This window comes from Cervus elaphus, chromosome 8 (assembly GCF_910594005.1).
Source record: "Cervus elaphus chromosome 8, mCerEla1.1, whole genome shotgun sequence".
NCBI classification, from domain to species: Eukaryota; Metazoa; Chordata; class Mammalia; order Artiodactyla; family Cervidae; genus Cervus; species Cervus elaphus.
The window spans coordinates 10544441-10563494 of NC_057822.1; the positions used below are offsets into that span (position 1 = coordinate 10544441).

The 19054-nt window shown below is 43.3% G+C and overlaps 1 protein-coding gene across 3 annotated transcripts in view; it reads left to right on the top strand.

The window, feature by feature from the left end:
- The first annotated feature begins 10417 nt into the window (after positions 1–10417).
- Positions 10418–19054, top strand: part of SMPDL3B (sphingomyelin phosphodiesterase acid like 3B) — a 28994-nt gene continuing 20357 nt past the window's right edge. Inside the window, exon 1 of one of the 3 annotated variants that reach the window (XM_043909435.1) lies at positions 10418–10747. In XM_043909435.1, coding sequence (XP_043765370.1) covers positions 10687–10747 — 61 coding nt within the window. In that variant the 5' untranslated portion in view covers positions 10418–10686. The remainder of the gene's footprint in view (positions 10748–19054) is intronic. The other 2 variants (XM_043909433.1, XM_043909434.1) reach the window with 2 other exon arrangements.

The window sequence follows — 19054 nt, forward strand, 5'->3', positions numbered from 1 at the left end:
TGTCTGACTGACCTATGTGTGAATATCTCCTTGCTCCTGTGACCTGTTAGTGATGTACTGACGTGCCTGGATATTTCATGTGAGGCTCAGTAGTCAGCCTGAGGCTGCAGAGCTAGTAAAAAAAGAAACTGGATTGAACCCAGCTCTATGTGACTCCTGAGCCCAACTCTAATCATGAAGCTTTGTCCTTATTGCCCATTCCCTCACCCTTTCAGCTTTTCTTTACCCTAAGATGCTTAGTACTTTGATGGTCTAGTCACATTGAACAAACAGAGGGTAAAGGAGCTTATTCTGGTTTTTCTCAAACATAGTTGCAATTTTAAAGAGTACCCTGGGTTCATTGCAAAGCTATTTACAATAGACAAGAAATGGAAGCAACCTACATATTCACTGACAGATAGGTGGAGAAAGATGTCACACACACACAGACACACACACACACACACACACACACCACAGTGGAATACTACTCAGCCTTAAAAAGAATGAAATAATGCCATTTGCAGCAACATGGATGGCCTAGACGTTATCATACTAAGTGAAGTAAGTCAGACAGAGACAGACAAGTATCATGACATAGCTTATATATGGACCCTTAAAAAAAAGATACAAATGAACTAATTTACAAAACAGAAACAGACTGACATATCTAGAAAACTTATGGTTACCAAAGAGGAAAGGGCAGGGAAGGGCTAAATTAAGAGTTCCGATTAACATAAACACACTACTATATATAAAATGGATAATCAACAAGGACCTCCTGCATAGTGCAGGGAACTACGCTCAGTATTTTATGATAAGCTATAAGGGAAGAGAATCTGAAAAGGAATATATGTATGTATAACTTAATCACTGTGCCATATACCTAAAACTAACACAACATGGTAAACCAACACTACTTCAATTAAAAGAAGGAAAGCATCGAAGAGGATCTAGATACATAAAGAAATAGATTGCACTCATGGGCAGGAATATTCAATATCATAAAAATATCAAGTTGAGAAGAATTGGCCTATAGATTTTATGCTGTTCTAATAAATATTCTCAATAAGGTTAAAAAAAAAAGAGTTCCCTGAAAGAGGACACATGGACAGATGGGAGAGAGAGACCTACAAAGAGCAAACAGTGCCCAGTCTGCATGCCTTGTAAGAACTTTGAATTTTTCTCTGGAGCCACGGGGAGCCACTGAAGGTTTTGGAACAGAGGAATTACATGATCTTGCTGGCAGACTGGGGAAGTATGGATAGGCTGGGAACTACCCAGGACTAGAAAAAGGGTGATCGGTTAGGAGGCTGGAGAAAACAACCAAGGTAGCAGTGATGTGGGCCTGAATCATGGCAGAGGGAGTGAGAAAGAGAGACAGAGAAAACAGAAGTTATAGGAAAGGTGAAGGTTTAAAATGTCTTTAATTTATTAAATTTTATTCATCCAATCAGTCTTATTTACTCCACAGTTTATTCAACAAATATATATTTAGTGTCTATTAAGTGCCAAGAGGTATACTACTCCTGAACTGATGGTAGTTTTGAGGCTGGGTCACAAGGAGAAATAAATGAGGAACTCAACAGCCAGAGCAGGTTTCTTCAGTTCGTGTTTGGCTTTGTGAGTTTGTCAGTTGTGGCTAACTTCAGGATTTGCCTCTGGGATCTTTAAGCATCAACCATCATGAAAAACCCACTTTGAGAGGACACAAATCATAGTATAACTTAAGGCCTCTCAGGTTTCACCATTAGATATTCATTCTTTTGGATAATTCACTGCAGCTGCAAAGGGAAAAGTCAGTTAATTATTTTATGATCTTTTCACTCCCCTGCTCCAAAATCCTCAGTGGTTCCCCATGACCTATAGGACAAAGTTCAAGGTCCTTAGAATGGCATCCAAACTGGGCACCATCAGAGTTATAATTTTATGCTTATATGTATGAATCTTGTTATTGTTCATGTCTCTGCTTTAGAGTGACTGGGCTAGACATCTGCATTCATGGATTCTACTGGTTCCTTTCTTGAACTTCTTGGACTAAGCCTCTGTGGACTTGAACCCCAGGCCAACCACAGCTGCAGCCTGGGTTTCTAGGTGCCCTGAGGCCAAGAATGGACAAACATCCTGGTCACTGAAGGGCTGACCCCCTCATTCCTATCAGGGTATTTGTTTTATATGCATCACTGAAGTGATAGAACTAAAAGGCAACCGCAAACGTATGAAGAATGCCTGCCCTTTTCAGTTTTCATAGCACACGGTTTTCTCTTAAGAGTGATAGGGATTTTCTGAAGATGACAGTTACCGAGAATCAAATAAGCACTTTGGGCAATTTGAAGTAGAGTGGCTGTTTTGTACTTAAGAAGGCAAGGTCCAAATGCTTCAAATTTCTCTGCCTCACTTACCTATTCCAGCAAACCCAAGTCCAGTGGGCCAGACTGAGCCCAGGGAGACACCATTATTATTTAGGTAACCGGCTCTTGGCAGAGGGCTGAGTGGGGCCTGAAACCCTCTTGGCTTCGTTCTGAGCCCTATTGGGATATCTTTTCCTTTTATTTTCCTGGCCATGCCACGTGGCTTGCGGGATCTCAGTTCCCCGACCAGGGATCGAGCCCAGGCCCCTGCAGTGGAAGCAAGGAGCCCTCATAACTGGACCACCGGGAAATCCTCAGGTACCTTTCTCTATTTGCGAAAAGAGACCTTATGGGTTAGTGGTGGTAATAGTGGCCAAAAAGTTGAGATACTTAAAAGAAGCCCCTGTGGACTTCCCTGGTGGTCCACTGGTTGAGACTCCTCCTGCCAGTGCAGGGGACACGGGTTCGATCTCTGATCCAGGAAGATCCACATGTTGCTGAGCATCTAAGCCTGTTTGCCACAACTACTGAGCCTGTGCTCTAGAGCCCAGGAGCCGCAACAACTCGAGTCCACAAGCAGCAACTACTGAAGCCTGAGTGCCTAGAGCCTGTGTTTGGAAAGAAGAGAAGCCACCACATTGAGAAGCCTGTGCGCTGAAACTGGAGAGTAGCCCCAGCTCGCTGCAACTAGAGAAAAGCCCATGCACAGCAACAAATGCCCAGCACAGCCAAAAGTAAATAAATAAATAGATAAACAACAAAAAAAAGCCCCTGCCTCCAGCCAAAAGCTGAGTAAGATTCTAGTAGCCCTCAGAGGGGTTTACAAGGAGCAGCTAGGCTCTCTCAGAGATCTCCCCGTTGTTCCAATGTCAAGCCTGTGAAAGCAAAATGAAAGTAATAGTCATTCAGTTGTGTCCATCCCTGCGACCCCATGGACTGTAGCCCGCCAGGCTCCTCTCTCCATGGAATTCTCCAGGCAAGAATATTGGAGTGGGTAGCCGTTTGCTTCTCCAGGGGACCTTCCTGACCCAGGGATCCAACCCAGGTCTCCTGAATTGCAGGCAGATTCTTTACCGTCTGAGCCACCAGAGAAGCCCAATTTCAAGCCTAGTTGTTGCCAACTCCGTGCTCAGCCCGCAGTGAGCTGCCTGCCCTAGACTCCTCCTTCCATGACGTTCCTCCTCACTAGTCTCACGGGTTACCTTCCCAGTGTATCTGGATGTGCCCTAGATACTGTCCATGTGCGTGTGCTCAGCCACTCAGGCGTGTCCGACTCTGTGACCCTCTGGCCCGTAGTTCGCCAGGCTCCTCTGTCCGTGGGATTCTCCAGACAAGAATACTGGAGTGAGTAACCCTTCTCATTCCCTTCTCCAGGGGATTTTCTCAACCCGGGGATTGAACCCATGTCTCCTGGTCTCCTGAATTGGCAGACAGGTTCTTTACCACTGAGTCATCTAGGAAGCCCAGATACTGTCCAGTGGTTATGAATTAGGCCATAGGCTCAGGTGTAAGAAAAGTCATTCTGCCTTATTTGTGTTAAATCAAAAGTAGTTGGTCCCTGAGCCTTCTTCTCTCTGCACTGGCAGAAAATTCACCTTGGTGGTTATTTTGATGCCCTCCTCTTCCCTAGGGCCACCCAAAGCCTGAACACAAATGGGGCTTTAGTCTTTTTATTTTTTAATTAAAGTACAGTTGATTTACAACATTGTGTTAGTTTCAGGAGTACAACACAACTATTTTATTTATTCATTTGCAGATTATATTCCATTATATGTTATTGTAAGATATTGGGTATAGTTCTCTGCGCCAAACAGTAAATCCTTGTTGCTTATCTATTTTGTGCATAATAGTTTGTATCTGTTAATCCCATATTTCTAATTTGTCCTCCCCCTTCCCGCTCCCCTTTGGTAACCATAAATTTGTTTTCTATGTCTGTGAGTCTGTTTCTGTTTTGCATATAGATTCATTTGTACTGTTTTTAATTTATTTATTTATTTATTATTTATTTATTTATTGTTTTTTAAATTTTATTTTTACCCATTTATTTTTATTAGTTGGAGGCTAATTACTTTACAATATTGTAGTGGTTTTTGCCATACATTGACATGAATCAGCCATGGATTTACATGTATTCCCCATCCCGATACCCCCTCCCACCTCCCTCCCCACCCCATCCCTCTGGGTCTTCCCAGTGCACCAGCCCCGAGCACTTGTCTCATGCATCCAACCTGGGCTGGTGATCTGTTTCACCCTTGATAATATACATGTTTCGATGCTGTTCTCTCAAAACATCCCACCCTCGCCTTCTCCCACAGAGTCCAATAGTCTGTTCTATACATCTGTGTCTCTTTTTCTGTTTTGCATATAGAGTTATCATTACCATCTTTCTAAATTCCATATATATGCGTTAGTGTACTGTATTGGTCTTTATCTTTCTGGCTTACTTGACTCTGTATAATGGGCTCCAATTTCATCCACCTCATTAGAACTGATTCAAATGAATTCTTTTTAATGGCTTAGTAATATTCCATGGTGTATATGTACCACAGCTTCCTTATCCATTCGTCTGCTGATGGGCACCTAGGTTGCTTCCATGTCCTGGCTATTATAAGTAGTGCTGCGGTGAACATTGGGGTGCACGTGTCTCTTTCAGATCTGGTTTCCTCAGTGTGTATGCCCAGAAGTGGGATTGCTGGGTCATATGGCAGTTCTATTTCCAGTTTTTTAAGAAATCTCCACACTGTTCTCCATAGTGGCTGTACTAGTTTGCATTCCCACCAAGAGTGTAAGAGGGTTCCCTTTTCTCCACACCCTCTCCAGCAATCCCTATCAAGCTACCAATGGTATTCTTCACAGAACTAGAACAAATAATTTCACAATTTGTATGGAAATACAAAAAACCTCCAATAGCCAAAGCAATCTTGAGAAAGAAGAATGGAACTGGAGGAATCAACCTGCCTGACTTCAGGCTCTACTACAAAGCCACAGTCATCAAGACAGTATGGTACTGGCACAAAGACAGAAATATAGATCAATGGAACAGAATAGAAAGCCCAGAGATAAATCCACGAACCTATGGACACCTTATCTTTGACAAAGGAGGCAAAGATATACAATGGAAAAAAGACAATCTCTTTAACAAGTGGTGCTGGGAAAACTGGTCAACCACTTGTAAAAGAATGAAACTAGAACACTTTCTAACACCATACACAAAAATAAACTCAAAATGGATTAAAGATCTAAATGTAAGACCAGAAACTATAAAACTCTTAGAGGAGAACATAGGCAAAACGCTCTCTGACATAAATCACAGCAGGATCCTCTATGACCCACCTCCCAGAATATTGGAAATAAAAGTGAAAATAAACAAATGGGACCTAATGAAAATTAAAAGCTTTTGCACAACAAAGGAAACTATAAGCAAGGTGAAAAGACAGCCCTCAGATTGGGAGAAAATAATAGCAAACGAAGCAACAGACAAAGGATTAATCTCAAAAATATACAAGCAACTCCTGCAGCTCAATTCCAGAAAAATAAATGACCCAATCAAAAAATGGGCCAAAGAACTAAACAGACATTTCTCCAAAGAAGACATATAGATGGCTAACAAACACATGAAAAGATGCTCAACATCACTCATTATCAGAGAAATGCAGATCAAAACCACAATGAGGTACCATTACATGCCAGTCAGGATGGCTGCTATCCAAAAGTGTACAGTTTTTTAGACCCCACATATAAGTGATATCATAAAGTATTTGTCTTTTTCTGTCTGACTTACTTCACAGCATAATATTTTCTAGGTCTACACATGTTGCTGCAAATGGCAATATTTCATTATTTTTATGGCTGAATAATACTCTTGTAATATTCCATATATACACCATGTTTTCTTAAGCCAGTCATCCATTGATGGGCACTTGGCTAAAGCTTAGCAATGCTGAGCATCTTTTTATGTGCCTCCTGGCCATCTGTATGTCTTCTTTAGAGAAATGCAACCAGACCTCATTTTATTGCACTTCACTTTATTGCACTTTGCAGATACTGAGTTTTTCACAAATTGGTCTTTGGCAGCACTGTGTCAAGCAAGTCTACTGGTGCCATTTGTCCAACAGCATTTGTCACTTCATGTCTCTGTGTTATATTTTGATAATTTTCACAATACTTCAAGAATTTTCATTATCATTATATTTGTTATAGTGATCTGTGATAATAGGTGATCTTTGATAACGTTACTACTGCAACTGTTTTGGGGTGGCATGAGCCATGCTGATGTAAGACAGAGAACTTACTCCATAAATGTTGTGTGTGTTCTGACTGCTCCACTGACCAGCTGTTTCCCCAACTCTTTCCCTTTCCTCAGGCTTCCCTGTTCTCTGAGACATAATATTGATATGGGGCCAATTAGTAACCCCACATAGCATCACTGACTCAATGGACCTGAGTTTGAGCAAACTCTGGGAGATAGTGAAGGATAGGGAAGTCTGGTGAGCTGTAATCCATGGGGTCGCAAAGAGTTGGACACGACAGTGACTGGACAACAATAATAACCCTACCATGGCCTCTAAGTGTTCAAGTGAAGAGTCAATTGATGAGGCAAAGTTCATTGTTATCTTATTTTAAGAAATTGCCACAGCCATCCAAACTTCAGGAATGGCTACCCTGGTCAGTCAGCAGTCATCAACATGGAGGCAAGATCCTCTGCCAGCAAAAAAGATTACAACTCACTGAAGGCTCAAATGATGGTTATTTTTTTATGTTTTTTAATTTTTAGCAATAAGATATGTACATTTTTAAGGGAGTTCCCTTGTGGTCCCGTGGTTAAGACTCTGAGCTCCCAGACTTCCCTGGCGGCACAGAGGATAAGAATCTGACTGCCAGTGCAGGACACGTGGGTTCAATCCCCATCCAGGAAGATTCTTCATGCCTCGGAGCAACTAAGCCCGTGTGCCATAACTACTGAGCCCATGCAACAAGAGAAGCCACCGTAGTGAGAAGCCGGAGCACCACAATGAAGGGTAGCCCCTGCTTGCCGCAACTAAAGAAAGCCCAAGCAGAGCAATAAAGACCCAGTGCAGTCAAAAAAAAAAAAAAAAAGACTCTGAGCTCCCTATCCAGAGGGCATGGGTTCAACGGGAACTAAGATCCCAAGGCCACAAAAATTTAAGGTCTGTACATTTTGAAAACATAATTCTATTGCACACTAAATAGACCACAGTATAGTGTAAATGTAACTTTTACATGCACTGGGAAACTAAAAATTTCATGTGACTGCTTTGTTTTGATATTCACTTTATTGTGGTGGTCTGAAACATAACCCTCAATATTCCTGAGGTATGCCTGTAGGTTGGCCTTCCTAGATGTCTCAGTGGTTAAAGACTCTGCCTGTCAATGCAGGAGCTGTAGAAGACCCAAGTCTGATCCATAGGTCAGGAATATCTCCTGGAGGAGGAAATGGCAACCCACTCCAATTTTCTTGCTGGATAATCCCATGAACAGAGGAGCCTGGCGTGTCAAGGTCCACGGGGTCTCAAAGAGTCAGATGTGCATGTGTGCTAAGTCGCTTCAGTCATGTCCGACTCTTTGCGACCTTATGGACTGAGGCATGCCAGGTCCTCTGTCCATGCGATTAGCCCAGCAAGAATACTGAAGAGGGTTGCAGTGCCCTCCTCCAGGGGATATTCCTGGCAGGTGGGTTCTTTACCACTAGCGCCACCCGGGAAGCCCAAAGAGTCAGACTGTCTGAGCAACTGAGCATGCAGGCATGCCTGCACATTAAGATTAAGCTGATGGGACAACTATACAGTTATGTGCCTTTTCTCTGCAATGCGATGGGTAGGACACAAGACCACATGAGATGTCATCTTGCCAAAAAAATAAAATCTAAATGTCATGAAAACTTTAGATCTAACTACCAGTTTATAAGAAATATGGAGAATGGAAGAGCAACTTAAATGACACCACCAAGAAGCAATCAGCCAAATACTCCAGAATGTGGGAAATTTCGCAAGACAAATGACCTAGTTCCTTAACAAGGAAAGACAAAAAGGTGAGGAGAGGGGAAAGTCTAAAATTAAGAGAGATGTAAAGACACATAAACTACATGCAACGTGTGGGCTTGGAGGAAAACCAATTGTATTTGGTTAGCCAAAAAGTTCGTTCCAGTTTTTCCATAAGATTAAAAATATTTAAATTAAATTACAAAAAAGTACTTTGAGAAGATCAGGAAAGTATAAACACTGACCAAGTATCTCCCTGGGGGTATAGTTACTAGGAATTACTATTGAGATAGGCTGGGTCCTGGGACCGTCTACTGGAGTACTTGCACTTTCACCTGGGTAAATGCCTCCTTGAGTAACAGAATACAAAGAAACTATAAGCGACTAAAAATAACTGCAAGCATGAGCAGTTGGGCCAATTATGAACAATAAGATACAAACAGGCCACAAACTTCTGAGGTGCTGGGAGCAAAAGCTGGGTACTGTGCATGACCCCTGCAGGCAGCACCACCGAGGGGTGGGGAGACCGTCTAAGCTACCCCTCCCATCCAACCATCTGCTTTATCCTCATCCCACTTAAAGAACCAGCGTGCCCTCCTGGGAGAGTGAGCCAGGGCACCGGTTTCTTGTTTTCATTCTGTCGTGATGCAGCACAAGTCCCAGTAAAGCCTTGCTTGAATCTCGTCAGGTCTCTTATCAATTTCTATTAAATTAAAAGACACTTGCTCCTTGGAGGAAAAGTTATGACAGACCTAGACAGCGTATTAAAAAGCAGAGACATCACTTTACTGACAAAGGTCCATATAGTCAAAGCTATAGTATTTCCAGTGGTCATGTACGAATGTGAGAGTTGAACCATAAAGGCTGAGTGCTGAAGAATTGACTCTTTCAAATTGTGGTGCTGAAGAAGACTCTTGAGAGTCCCTTGGACTGCAAGGAGATCAAACCAGTCAATCCTAAAGGAAATCAACACTGAATATTCATTGGAAGGACTGATGCTAAAGCTGAAGCTCCAATGCTTTGGCCACCTGATGTGAAGAACCGACTCAATGAAAAAGACTCTGATGCTGGGAAAGATTGAGGGTGGGAGGAGAAGGGGACTACAGAGGATAACATGGTTGGATGGCATCATCAACTCAATGGACATGAGTTTGAGCAAACTCAGAGAGATAGTGAAGGACAGGGAAGCCTGGCGTGCTTTTACTCCATGGTGTCGCAAAGAGTCGGACACGGCTTAATGATTGAACAATGAACAACAAAGGTGGGAGCGGGATTCAGGAAGGAGGGGACACATGTTTGTCTATGTCCGATTCATACTGATGTATGGCAAAAACCATCACAATATTGTAAAGCAATTATCCTGCAAATAAAATAAATAATTTAAAAAAAAAGAAAAATGAGTCCAAGGAGGAGGGTCAGTAACACTTTTAATTGTTTTTAGATCCTCTATGTTGTTTTTAAAAAAATTCTTTAAAAAAAAAGTTCTTATCTTTTAGAGATATATACTAAAGTGTTTATGGGCAAAATGATATGCTGTCTGGAATTTAAAAAGAATCCTTTGGGGTTGGGGTGTGGGTACAGATGAAGTAAGATTGGCTGTGAGTTCATAATTGCTCTTGTGGGAGGATGGGTACGGGGCTCCTTACATTGTTCTCTCTACTTCTGTTTATGTTGGCAAATTTTCACAATCCAAGAAGAGACGAAGCCGTGTCACCTCCTCCCAGGAGCCCTGTCACTTTCCTCAGAGGGTGAGCTCCCTCCTCTGGGCTTGTCAAGCCACCTGTCACGCAGCACTGCGGTCCAGTGGCTTGCTTCTTCCTCTTGAGGGCAGAGTGGTGGCCTTGCGTCCCTCTATCTCCCCAGGTCAGGGTTTCTGGCATGAATGAGCAGATGACTCTTGGTCTGGGTTCATTTGTGGTCAAGCAGCTCAATCTCCAACAAGCACTTAAGTTCCTTTGATGGCAAAGGCCGGACATTTTCTATGGTCTGTTTGTTCTCCTGGGGTGGGGCAGCGTGAAAACTCCGAAGTGGTTATTTGCCGGTCAGTGACCTCAGCTGAGTGAGTTTCAAGGGAATCCAGGTGCTGACTGGACCGACTGACAGGCTCTGAGGAACTGGCAGGACTGGTGCTGCTTCTCACGTGAGAGTCCAAAGGCCTGGCAAGTGCAACTCCTGGGGCAAACCCCGCTCACACCATAAAAGCCTGAGGAGCCAGATGCCCCCAGTGTCTGGGAATAGCCGGTGACTGGACGGGAAGTGCTGCTCTGACACGCGGCCACCAGCGCCTAGCTGGGAAGTCTGTGGCTCCAACAAAAGCTCGGGGAGAACCCAACGGCTCCATCAGGCGAAACCCCAGGATGAGGCTGCCGGAGGTGCTGATTTTCCTGGCCTCCTGGGGAGTCGCCAGGGCTCCACCAGGTAGGCAGTGAGGACACCTGAGATGGCTCTGTTCTGTACTGTGAACTCAGAGTTGAGGGCGGCTGGAAGCTGCTCCGGGAGAGCTGAAAATGTTGCTAAACATAGCAAGACAGGGCGCTCAGCTGGGGAGGCTGGGTGAGAGAGTTAGTGGGTGGAGGGTGTGCTGTCTGAGCCTGGGATTGTTAAGTGGAGGTGACGGCTGGCCACGGGAGGAACATGCACATTGTTCAGAACTGTGGGTATCTAAGAGCCAGCCAGCTGGCAGAGGTAGAAGGTGATAGGCAGATTCATGAATTCATTCAACAAATATTGGTCGAGTAGCTCTCAAATCCAGTATTTTATTGGAACTCTGTTGAGGCATCATTCCCTTTTTGATCTGTAACACATTTTAGAATTTCTTAACAGAGTTTACTGTTGTTCAGAAATCTGCAGCTGGAGAAGGGAATGGCAACCCACTCCAGTATTCTTGTCTGGAGAATCCCATGAACAGAGGAGCTTGATGGCTGTCGCAAAGAGTTGGACACGACTTTGAGACTAAACCACAACCACAGAAATCTGCAAGGGTTTCTTTTCTGCAAATGCCACCAGCAGATTATATTTTTGTGAACAATATGCACACATGCACTACTTGGAGCCGCATCACTCGTGGTATAAATTTTACCCTGCTAGATTACTCCCATCTCTCTCTTAAAAGGACATTAGATAAGCAAATGATACAAAAGCTTTGTTGTTTTGTTTAAGACAGAGGCAAGCTTTCCTAAGCTTGAATTTATAGTTCTTCAAAACAAAAACAAGACATAAGAGCTAAAATGTCCAGGGCAATAAAAAATTATTTTAAACCAAAAAATGCATCATGCACTATTCTAGGAACCAGGGGTGTGGCAGAAAAGAAACAAAATCCCAGTGCTGGTGAAGCATCCCTTCACCTCAGGAGAAACAGACTAAAAGACACATGAACAAAGAAATACATATTCCAGGAAATAACAGGGGTTATGGAGAATAACAAAGCAGAATAAAGGAGTAGAGAGGATGGGGGAGGGAGATACTTAAGGGTGGCAGAGAAGAACTGTAAAGTGACATTTGACTAGAGACCTAAGGCAGCATGGGAGAGAGCTATGTGGATGTCCAGAAGAACATTCCAGCAGCAGAGGACAGGAAGTTCACAGGCCCTGAGCTGGATGCACAGGCCATGTGTGCGAGCAAAAGCATCAGGCCAGCATGGCTGGAGCCGAGAGGATGGGGGGACGGCGGGGTAGAGGGATATGGATGTTGGGAGATCACGGGGGTGGGGCCAGGGGCTGGTGCCAGCGCATGTGTAAACTTGTAGACAATTTTAAGAATGCCAAGTGAGGGAATTCACGGGCTGTTTGGTGGTTAGAACTCCACGCTTTCACTGCACGGGTTCAATCCCTGGTCAGGGAACTAGGATCCCACAAGCTGTGAGGTGCAGCCAAAAAAAAAAAAAAAAAGTATATAAAAACGTGCAAACAAAGGAAAATAGTCAAGAAGAGCTAACGTTAGTTTTCTGAGTACTTACAATATACTGTGCTTATGCTTTGTGCTTGACATATGTTGTCCTTTTAAAACCCATTTGAAAAATGAAATGAAAACACCTCCTCTGATTTTAATAGTTCATGTAGTGGTGGTTTAGTCGCTAAGTCGTGTCCGACTCTTGCGACCCCATGGACTGTAGCCTGCCAGGCTCCTCTGTCCATGGTATTCTCCAGGCAAGAATACTGGAGTGGGTTGCCACTTCCTTCTCCAGGGGATCTTCCCAACCCAGGAATTGAACCTGGGTCTGCTGCATTGCAGGCAGATTCTTTACCAACTGAGCTATGAGGGGAACCCATAGTCCCTGTAAAATTGGTACTATTACCGTTATATCCATTTTGCGGATGAGGAAAATGAGACTCAGAGGGGACACAAAACCCCCCAAGATCTCAGAGCTGGGAAGTGACAAGACCAAGTTTGCACCCAGCCACCTTACCCACCACACCCTTTGATGGGTCCTCTTGGGATGGTGGGTACTACTTTTTCCCCCTTCTTTTCTTCAAACTTTTCTGGACTGTGAAGTGAAGTGAAGTCGCTCAGTCATGTCTGACTCTTTGTGACCCCATGGATTGTAGCCTACAAGGCTCCTCTGTCCATGGAATTTTCCAGGCAAGAGTACTGGAGTGGGTTGCCATTTCCTTCTCCAGGGGATCTTCCCAACCCAGGGATCAAACCTGGGTCTCCTGCATTGCAGGCAGACGCTTTAAGGTCTGAGCCACCAGGGAAGCTCTGGACTGTATACATCTATAATCTAAAACTGGAGTTAAATTTAAAAAGAATTCCTCAGCACCTGTCAGTTTTTTTTTTCAGAATCTGAGTCTTCCTGAAGTGTAAACCTTTGAGACACCCAGTCAGATAGCCATCACCCTTGCTTTGCATAAAGCCGTGGGATTTCTACCTGTACCATCCTTAGCCAAGAACTTGGGTGGGGTGCCAACTTGCTGGTTTCATCTCCTCCCACACAAACCGGAGGCTACACAGCATTTATCCCTCAGCCTCTAACTGCAGACAAGCCCACAGGTTCTATCCGTGGGAGGCAAACATTTCCCTGAAGAATGATGAGCCTGCCTCTTGGAGCTGCTGCGAGGAGATGACAATCCACAGAGCTATCACAAGTGAAGTGAAGTGAAATGAAAGTCCCTCAGTCGTGTCTGACTCTTTGCAACCCCATGGACTGTATACTCCATGGAATTCTCCAGGCCAGAATACTGGAGTGGGTAGCCTTTCCCTTCTCCAGGGGCTCTTCCCAACCCAGGGATCAAATCCAGGTCTCCCGCATTGCAGGTGGATTCTTTACCAGCTGAGCCACAAGGGAAGCCCAAGAATACTGGAGTGGGTAGCCTATCCTTTCTTCAGCGGGTGTACCAGCTAACACAAGGGGTCGGGTTTTAACAAGTTAACCCTTTGTGTTTTGGAGGGCAGTGGTTTACAGAGGAGTTATAATTGAAGTGTTTGGGATCATTGCTTAGCATCAAAACTGATAGCTTATTATTTTTATTGTTATTTAGTCGCTCAGTCATGTCCAACTCTTTATGACCCCCATGGACTGGGGCCTGCCAGGCTCCTCTCTGTCCATGGGATTCTCCAGGTGAGAATACTGGAGTGGGTTGCCATTTCCTTCTCCAATAGCTTATATGCAAATCTAAAAAAAAAAAAAAAAGTCCAAATGAACTTATTTACAAAACAAGAACAAACTCACAGACTTAGAGAATGGATTTATGGTTACCAGGGGAAAGGGTGGGGGGATAAATTGGGAGGTTGGGATTGACATGTACACACTGCTGTTTTTAAAACAGATAACCAGGGAACTTCCTTGGCAGCCCAGTGGTTAAGACTCTGTGCTTCCAATGCAGGGGTCATGAATTCGATCCGTGGTCAGAGAACGAACGTCTTGCATGGTGTAGTCAAAATATATATATATATTTTTTATTTCTTATTTTTATTTTATTATATATATAATAAATATATAATGTAATATAATATATAATAAAATAAAAATAAGAAATAAAATAGATAACCAGCAAGGACCTACTGTAAAACCAAAGCAGAAAAAAAAAAATCCCCACAAAGGACTGAAATTGGGACCAATATTGCTTTATGGTAGGTTGCACGCATAACAGGCAAGTCATGGAATCACAGGCAGTTAAACCTGGAACGGCCCTCAGATAACCTTTGTGTAATACACAAATCTTACACTTCAGAAAAAAGAGGCTCCAGAAGAGAAGAAAACCTGAGGCCCAAGGAGCAGAGCAGTCCAGGGATTAGGCACACAGCCTGGTTTGTCCACTGCATGGCCATCCACCCCTTTTCTACTAGTATCGTTATCCCCATTTTACAGAAATGAGGACACAGAGGCTCAGCTGAGGAAATCTCTTGTTTAAGTTGCCATTGCCTGTGTAGCCAGGATTCAAAACAAGATTTCTCTGATTTCAAATTTCATGCATGTCCTTTCAAAAACAATCCACTGCCTTAAGCCAGAAAACCTAGGTACCACCTTTTAATATCTATGTGACCTTGAGTCTCTATTTCACTACCTGTAAAATAAGGATAATACTATAGGAGGAGAGATTAAATAAGGTGAGATCATGCACTTACACTGCAATGTGCTATAAAAGTTTGAGACCTTTTTTTAAAAAAATATCTAAGGTCACATGGCTAGCTAGTGGCAAAGTGCACTGTGATCATTTCTTTTCAAGTACAGTATGAATCATAGGTCTGCCACTAACTAGCTCAGTTTCCTCATCTGTAAAATGGGTATGATAATAGAACGTATTTCATAATTTTGCTGTGAGGCTACATAAGCAGAGGGCTTGGCACAGCATCTGACCTTCAGTAGGTGCTAAATAAATGGCAGATGTTTTCCTGCCTTCCTCTTCTTGTCTCTGACCATAAACAAACTCATCTTTCAGACATTTTAAGACTATCTTAGACTCTAGGAATGATTTTTTTCATCTCCTCCACCCCATCATGAATCAGTAAAAGGATCTCACATTATATATAATTTTTAATGACTTCTAAAAATAATTTTTTAAAATATATTAAATATATTAATATTGTTTATTTATTTGGCTACCCAATGTCTTAGTTGCAGCACAAGGGATCTGCGATCTTTGTCATAGCATGCAGGATCTTTAGTTGTGGCAGGTGAACTCTTGGCTTGGCACGTGGGGTCTCATTCCTTGACCAAGGATTGAACCTTGACCGCCTGCATTGGGAGCTCAGAGTCTTAGGAAATTTTTAATGACATTTTAAAATATTGCATTTGAAATAGATTGTTGGTTTTGATGGCACAGATTTTTTCCCCTGAATTTTGGAACCAATGCTTCCCACAACAACCACCCCCCCCCCAACCCCCGCCAGTTCTCAGACGTTTCCCTGGGCCTTACCAAGGGATTAGGCTCTGGGTTCTGTATCTGTTGTCCCCAGTGTACAAAGTTAGCCTGGTGACACCTTGGTGAAGAAGGAGGGCCAAGAGACTGTTTTGCCTGCTCAGGCACAGGGAGCAGAGTTGAACTCTCAGAATTAAAGCTAGAGGGTATGCTGTGCCCACCAGCCTTCTCCTCAAGTAGAACCAGCCAGGAGAGCACAGGATTTGTCTTCTCATTGTTCCTGGCCCCGGACCTTTACCTGCAGAGGACAGCAGCTGAGGGGATGCTGGAGCAGGCAGGAGAAGGACACAGCCACCCCTCTGATCCCGTCTCCCTTCTGTGGTGAAAGCAGAACTGCAGGATCCCCAGTGGTCAAGTTCGGAGTAATTGCTGCTTTGCATTGCTGAGGGCTTATGCATTCTCCCATATTCTCTCGTTTTAAACCTTACAATAACTGTAAAAGGTAGGGGGCGCTGTTGCCCCCATTTTACAGATGAAGAAATTGGCACAGTGTTCACCCAGTTTGTGAGCACTGGAGCTGGAATTCCAACCAGGTCTGTGCCCTCAATCACTCATTGTACTTGAGGCCAAATTTATTTATAATCTCAATGATTAATGAATAATAGTGATAGCTAAGATTGGTGCCTTTTCTTAAAACTCAAGGATTTTGAGAATACTTTCTTACTGTAAAAGATTCAAGCAGTATGGATATAGAAAGTTTCTTAATTTTCATGCGATTTCCCCAGGTGGGGTGTCTGAATGGTAGGTAATGTTTGAAAATCTCTGGTCCAAAGGATAAAGTGTCAAAGTGCCCACCTCCCCACACCCTACCAGTCTCACTTCGGTTCATGGGGGTAATTGCCAGGGACAGTGGTGTGTGGAGAGCCTTCTGGACAAACCACCCCCCCCCCCCTTTTTTTTTCTGGTGGAACACAGTGATTTATTTGAAAATATTATACATTTTTTTCAAATACAGTAATAGAGGGGATTCAAGCAAGTCGTATGGAGAGAGATGTTGAGGGGAGAGTGTAGGAGGAGAAGGAGGAAAAACATTATGGGAAGCCCACCAGAAAATATCAGGAAACCATATTGTGTGTCGTCAGAATTGAAGGTGGATAGGGGCTTTCCCCAGGGGGCGCTAGTGGTAAAAGAACCCACCTGCCTATGCAGGGGACATAAGAGACCGGTTGGATACCTGGGTTGGGAAGATGTGCTGGAGGAGGAAATGGCAACCCACTCCAGTATTCTTGCCTGGAGAATCCCATGGTCAGAGGAACCTGGCAGGCTACAGTTCATAGAGGTGCAAAGAGTCAGACACGTTCTGAAGCAACTTAGCAGCATGCAGGGACTTCCCCAGTTGTCCAGTGGTTAAAACTCTGCCTTCTAATGCAGAAGGCGTGGGTTCAATCCCTAGTCAGGGAACTAAGGTCTCACATGCTATGGAATGTGGCCGAAAATTAAAAAAAAAACAAAACTGAAAGTAGATAAACAGGGCCTCTCCTTGGTGAATGGAGCACTTGGAGAAGTCCCCAACTGCCTCTGAAGGTGTCTAGGCCTTGACTGACTCCACCTTTCTTTCTCACCACGCTATTCTTTTTTTGAGAGCTGACCAATAATAATGTCAAGAAGCAATTTACTTTCTTCTTTTTAAAAAAATACTTAGTTTTTATCTATTTTGGCTGTTCTGGGTCTTTGTTGGCACACATGGGCTCAGTAGTTGCGGCACGTGGGCTTAATTATGGTATGTGGGATCTTAGTTCCCCGGCCAGGGATTGAACTCGGGCCCCCTCCGCATGGAGTCTCATCCACTGGACCACCAGGGGAGTCCCAAGGAGCACTTTTCTACCAGGGCCATAATCTGTTATTCAGGAGAGATGGCCCTTCCAGGCAAAGCCATACACTAGTCTTCCGATGACTGGCTTTGCTGCCTAAAGCATGAAGGGTGCTGAACATCCAATAGCTCACTGTCCTCACTTGGAGCTTATCCTCAAAGAGCTTGACTTCTAACCCATTTTAATTTGAGGCAAAAACATTAGGAGAGTTGATCCTAATATGCTAGCAACTGTGAACCCCAACTTTATGAAATGAAATATCATTTCTCAGCTACTTTGCCATGTTACTTAACTGTTGCCTTTGCCCATTTGCGGGAAACTCAACTGAAACCATCCCTGACCACCCCCTGCAATAGCTCAGTGTCCTCTCAGACAATGATGGGATGCTTTTGCTGCACTTGGACCAAGCCTAGGTACAAAATAATCCCAGAAATGCCCTTTTTACCCTGTATTGGAAACACCATGTAACAATGGGAAGCCATGAGTGTGGTGTCAAGTGCCAATTTCTCCAGCTGCTGAGACCACAAATCTGAAGTCCTGTGTTTTTTCATCATTAGATCACTAGTGACTACAGGGATGGCTCTGAGACTGATTTTTTTTTTTTTAATTATTAAAAAGTAAAGAGACTTCCCTGGTAGTCCAGTGGTTAAGAATCCGCCTTGCTATGCAGAGAACATGGGTTTGATCCCTGGTCGGGGAACTAGGATCCCACATACCTCAGAGCAACTAAACCCATGTGCCACAACTAAGACCTGATGCGGTCAAATAAATATTTTAAAAAAGATCTCCTGGAAAAAAAAATACGTAGAGAAGGAAGTTTTTATTTTAGTAGGATTTTGTCTAACAATGGGGTCTGAATGACAATGGCACAGGTGCACCTGTATCTGGCTGGTGTCAGTGGGTTTCTATATTTCATGAGCAAGACTCGGAGAGAGCTTGAGGGACCAGGCCAGGAGGTTAACTGAAGATGTTAATTGACAGCTTCCAAGGTTGCTTCCTATAGCTATATCCTGAGCACCACACACTGCCTCTTCTAAAATTAGTCTCTTAAACAGCTATTTAATTCCTCTGCTTCCCAGGGCAACCAACCAAGACCACAGTGAGAGTAACAAGAAAATACCTCTGAGAGTAAAGCTCTTACAGTCACATAAATTAAAATGTTAATTCACCGTTGTATTTATTTGTCAGACAACTGTAAGTCACTGCAGGGGACAAGCGAAGCATCGTTATCTCTGTCCCCTAGGAACTTATAATCTAACTGGGAGGAAAAGCACACACCAAGTGTAATTTAAATATCTTCACTGATTTTAAAAAAAAAGGAAAAATAGAAAAAAGTATAAAAAAGAAAATCATTAACTTTTTCATCGAGTTCCTTATAAATATTTCTCTTCATTTTTATGTGCTTTTAAAAATAAAATGACTGCCACACTACATATATAGTTTTGTATTCTGCTACTTTGACTTAATTTTACTTAGCAGGAGAAGCAGAAAAGGAAGTCTTTATCCCCGCTTCCAACGTTACAGCATATATGATAGATAAAGGGTTAATATTATAT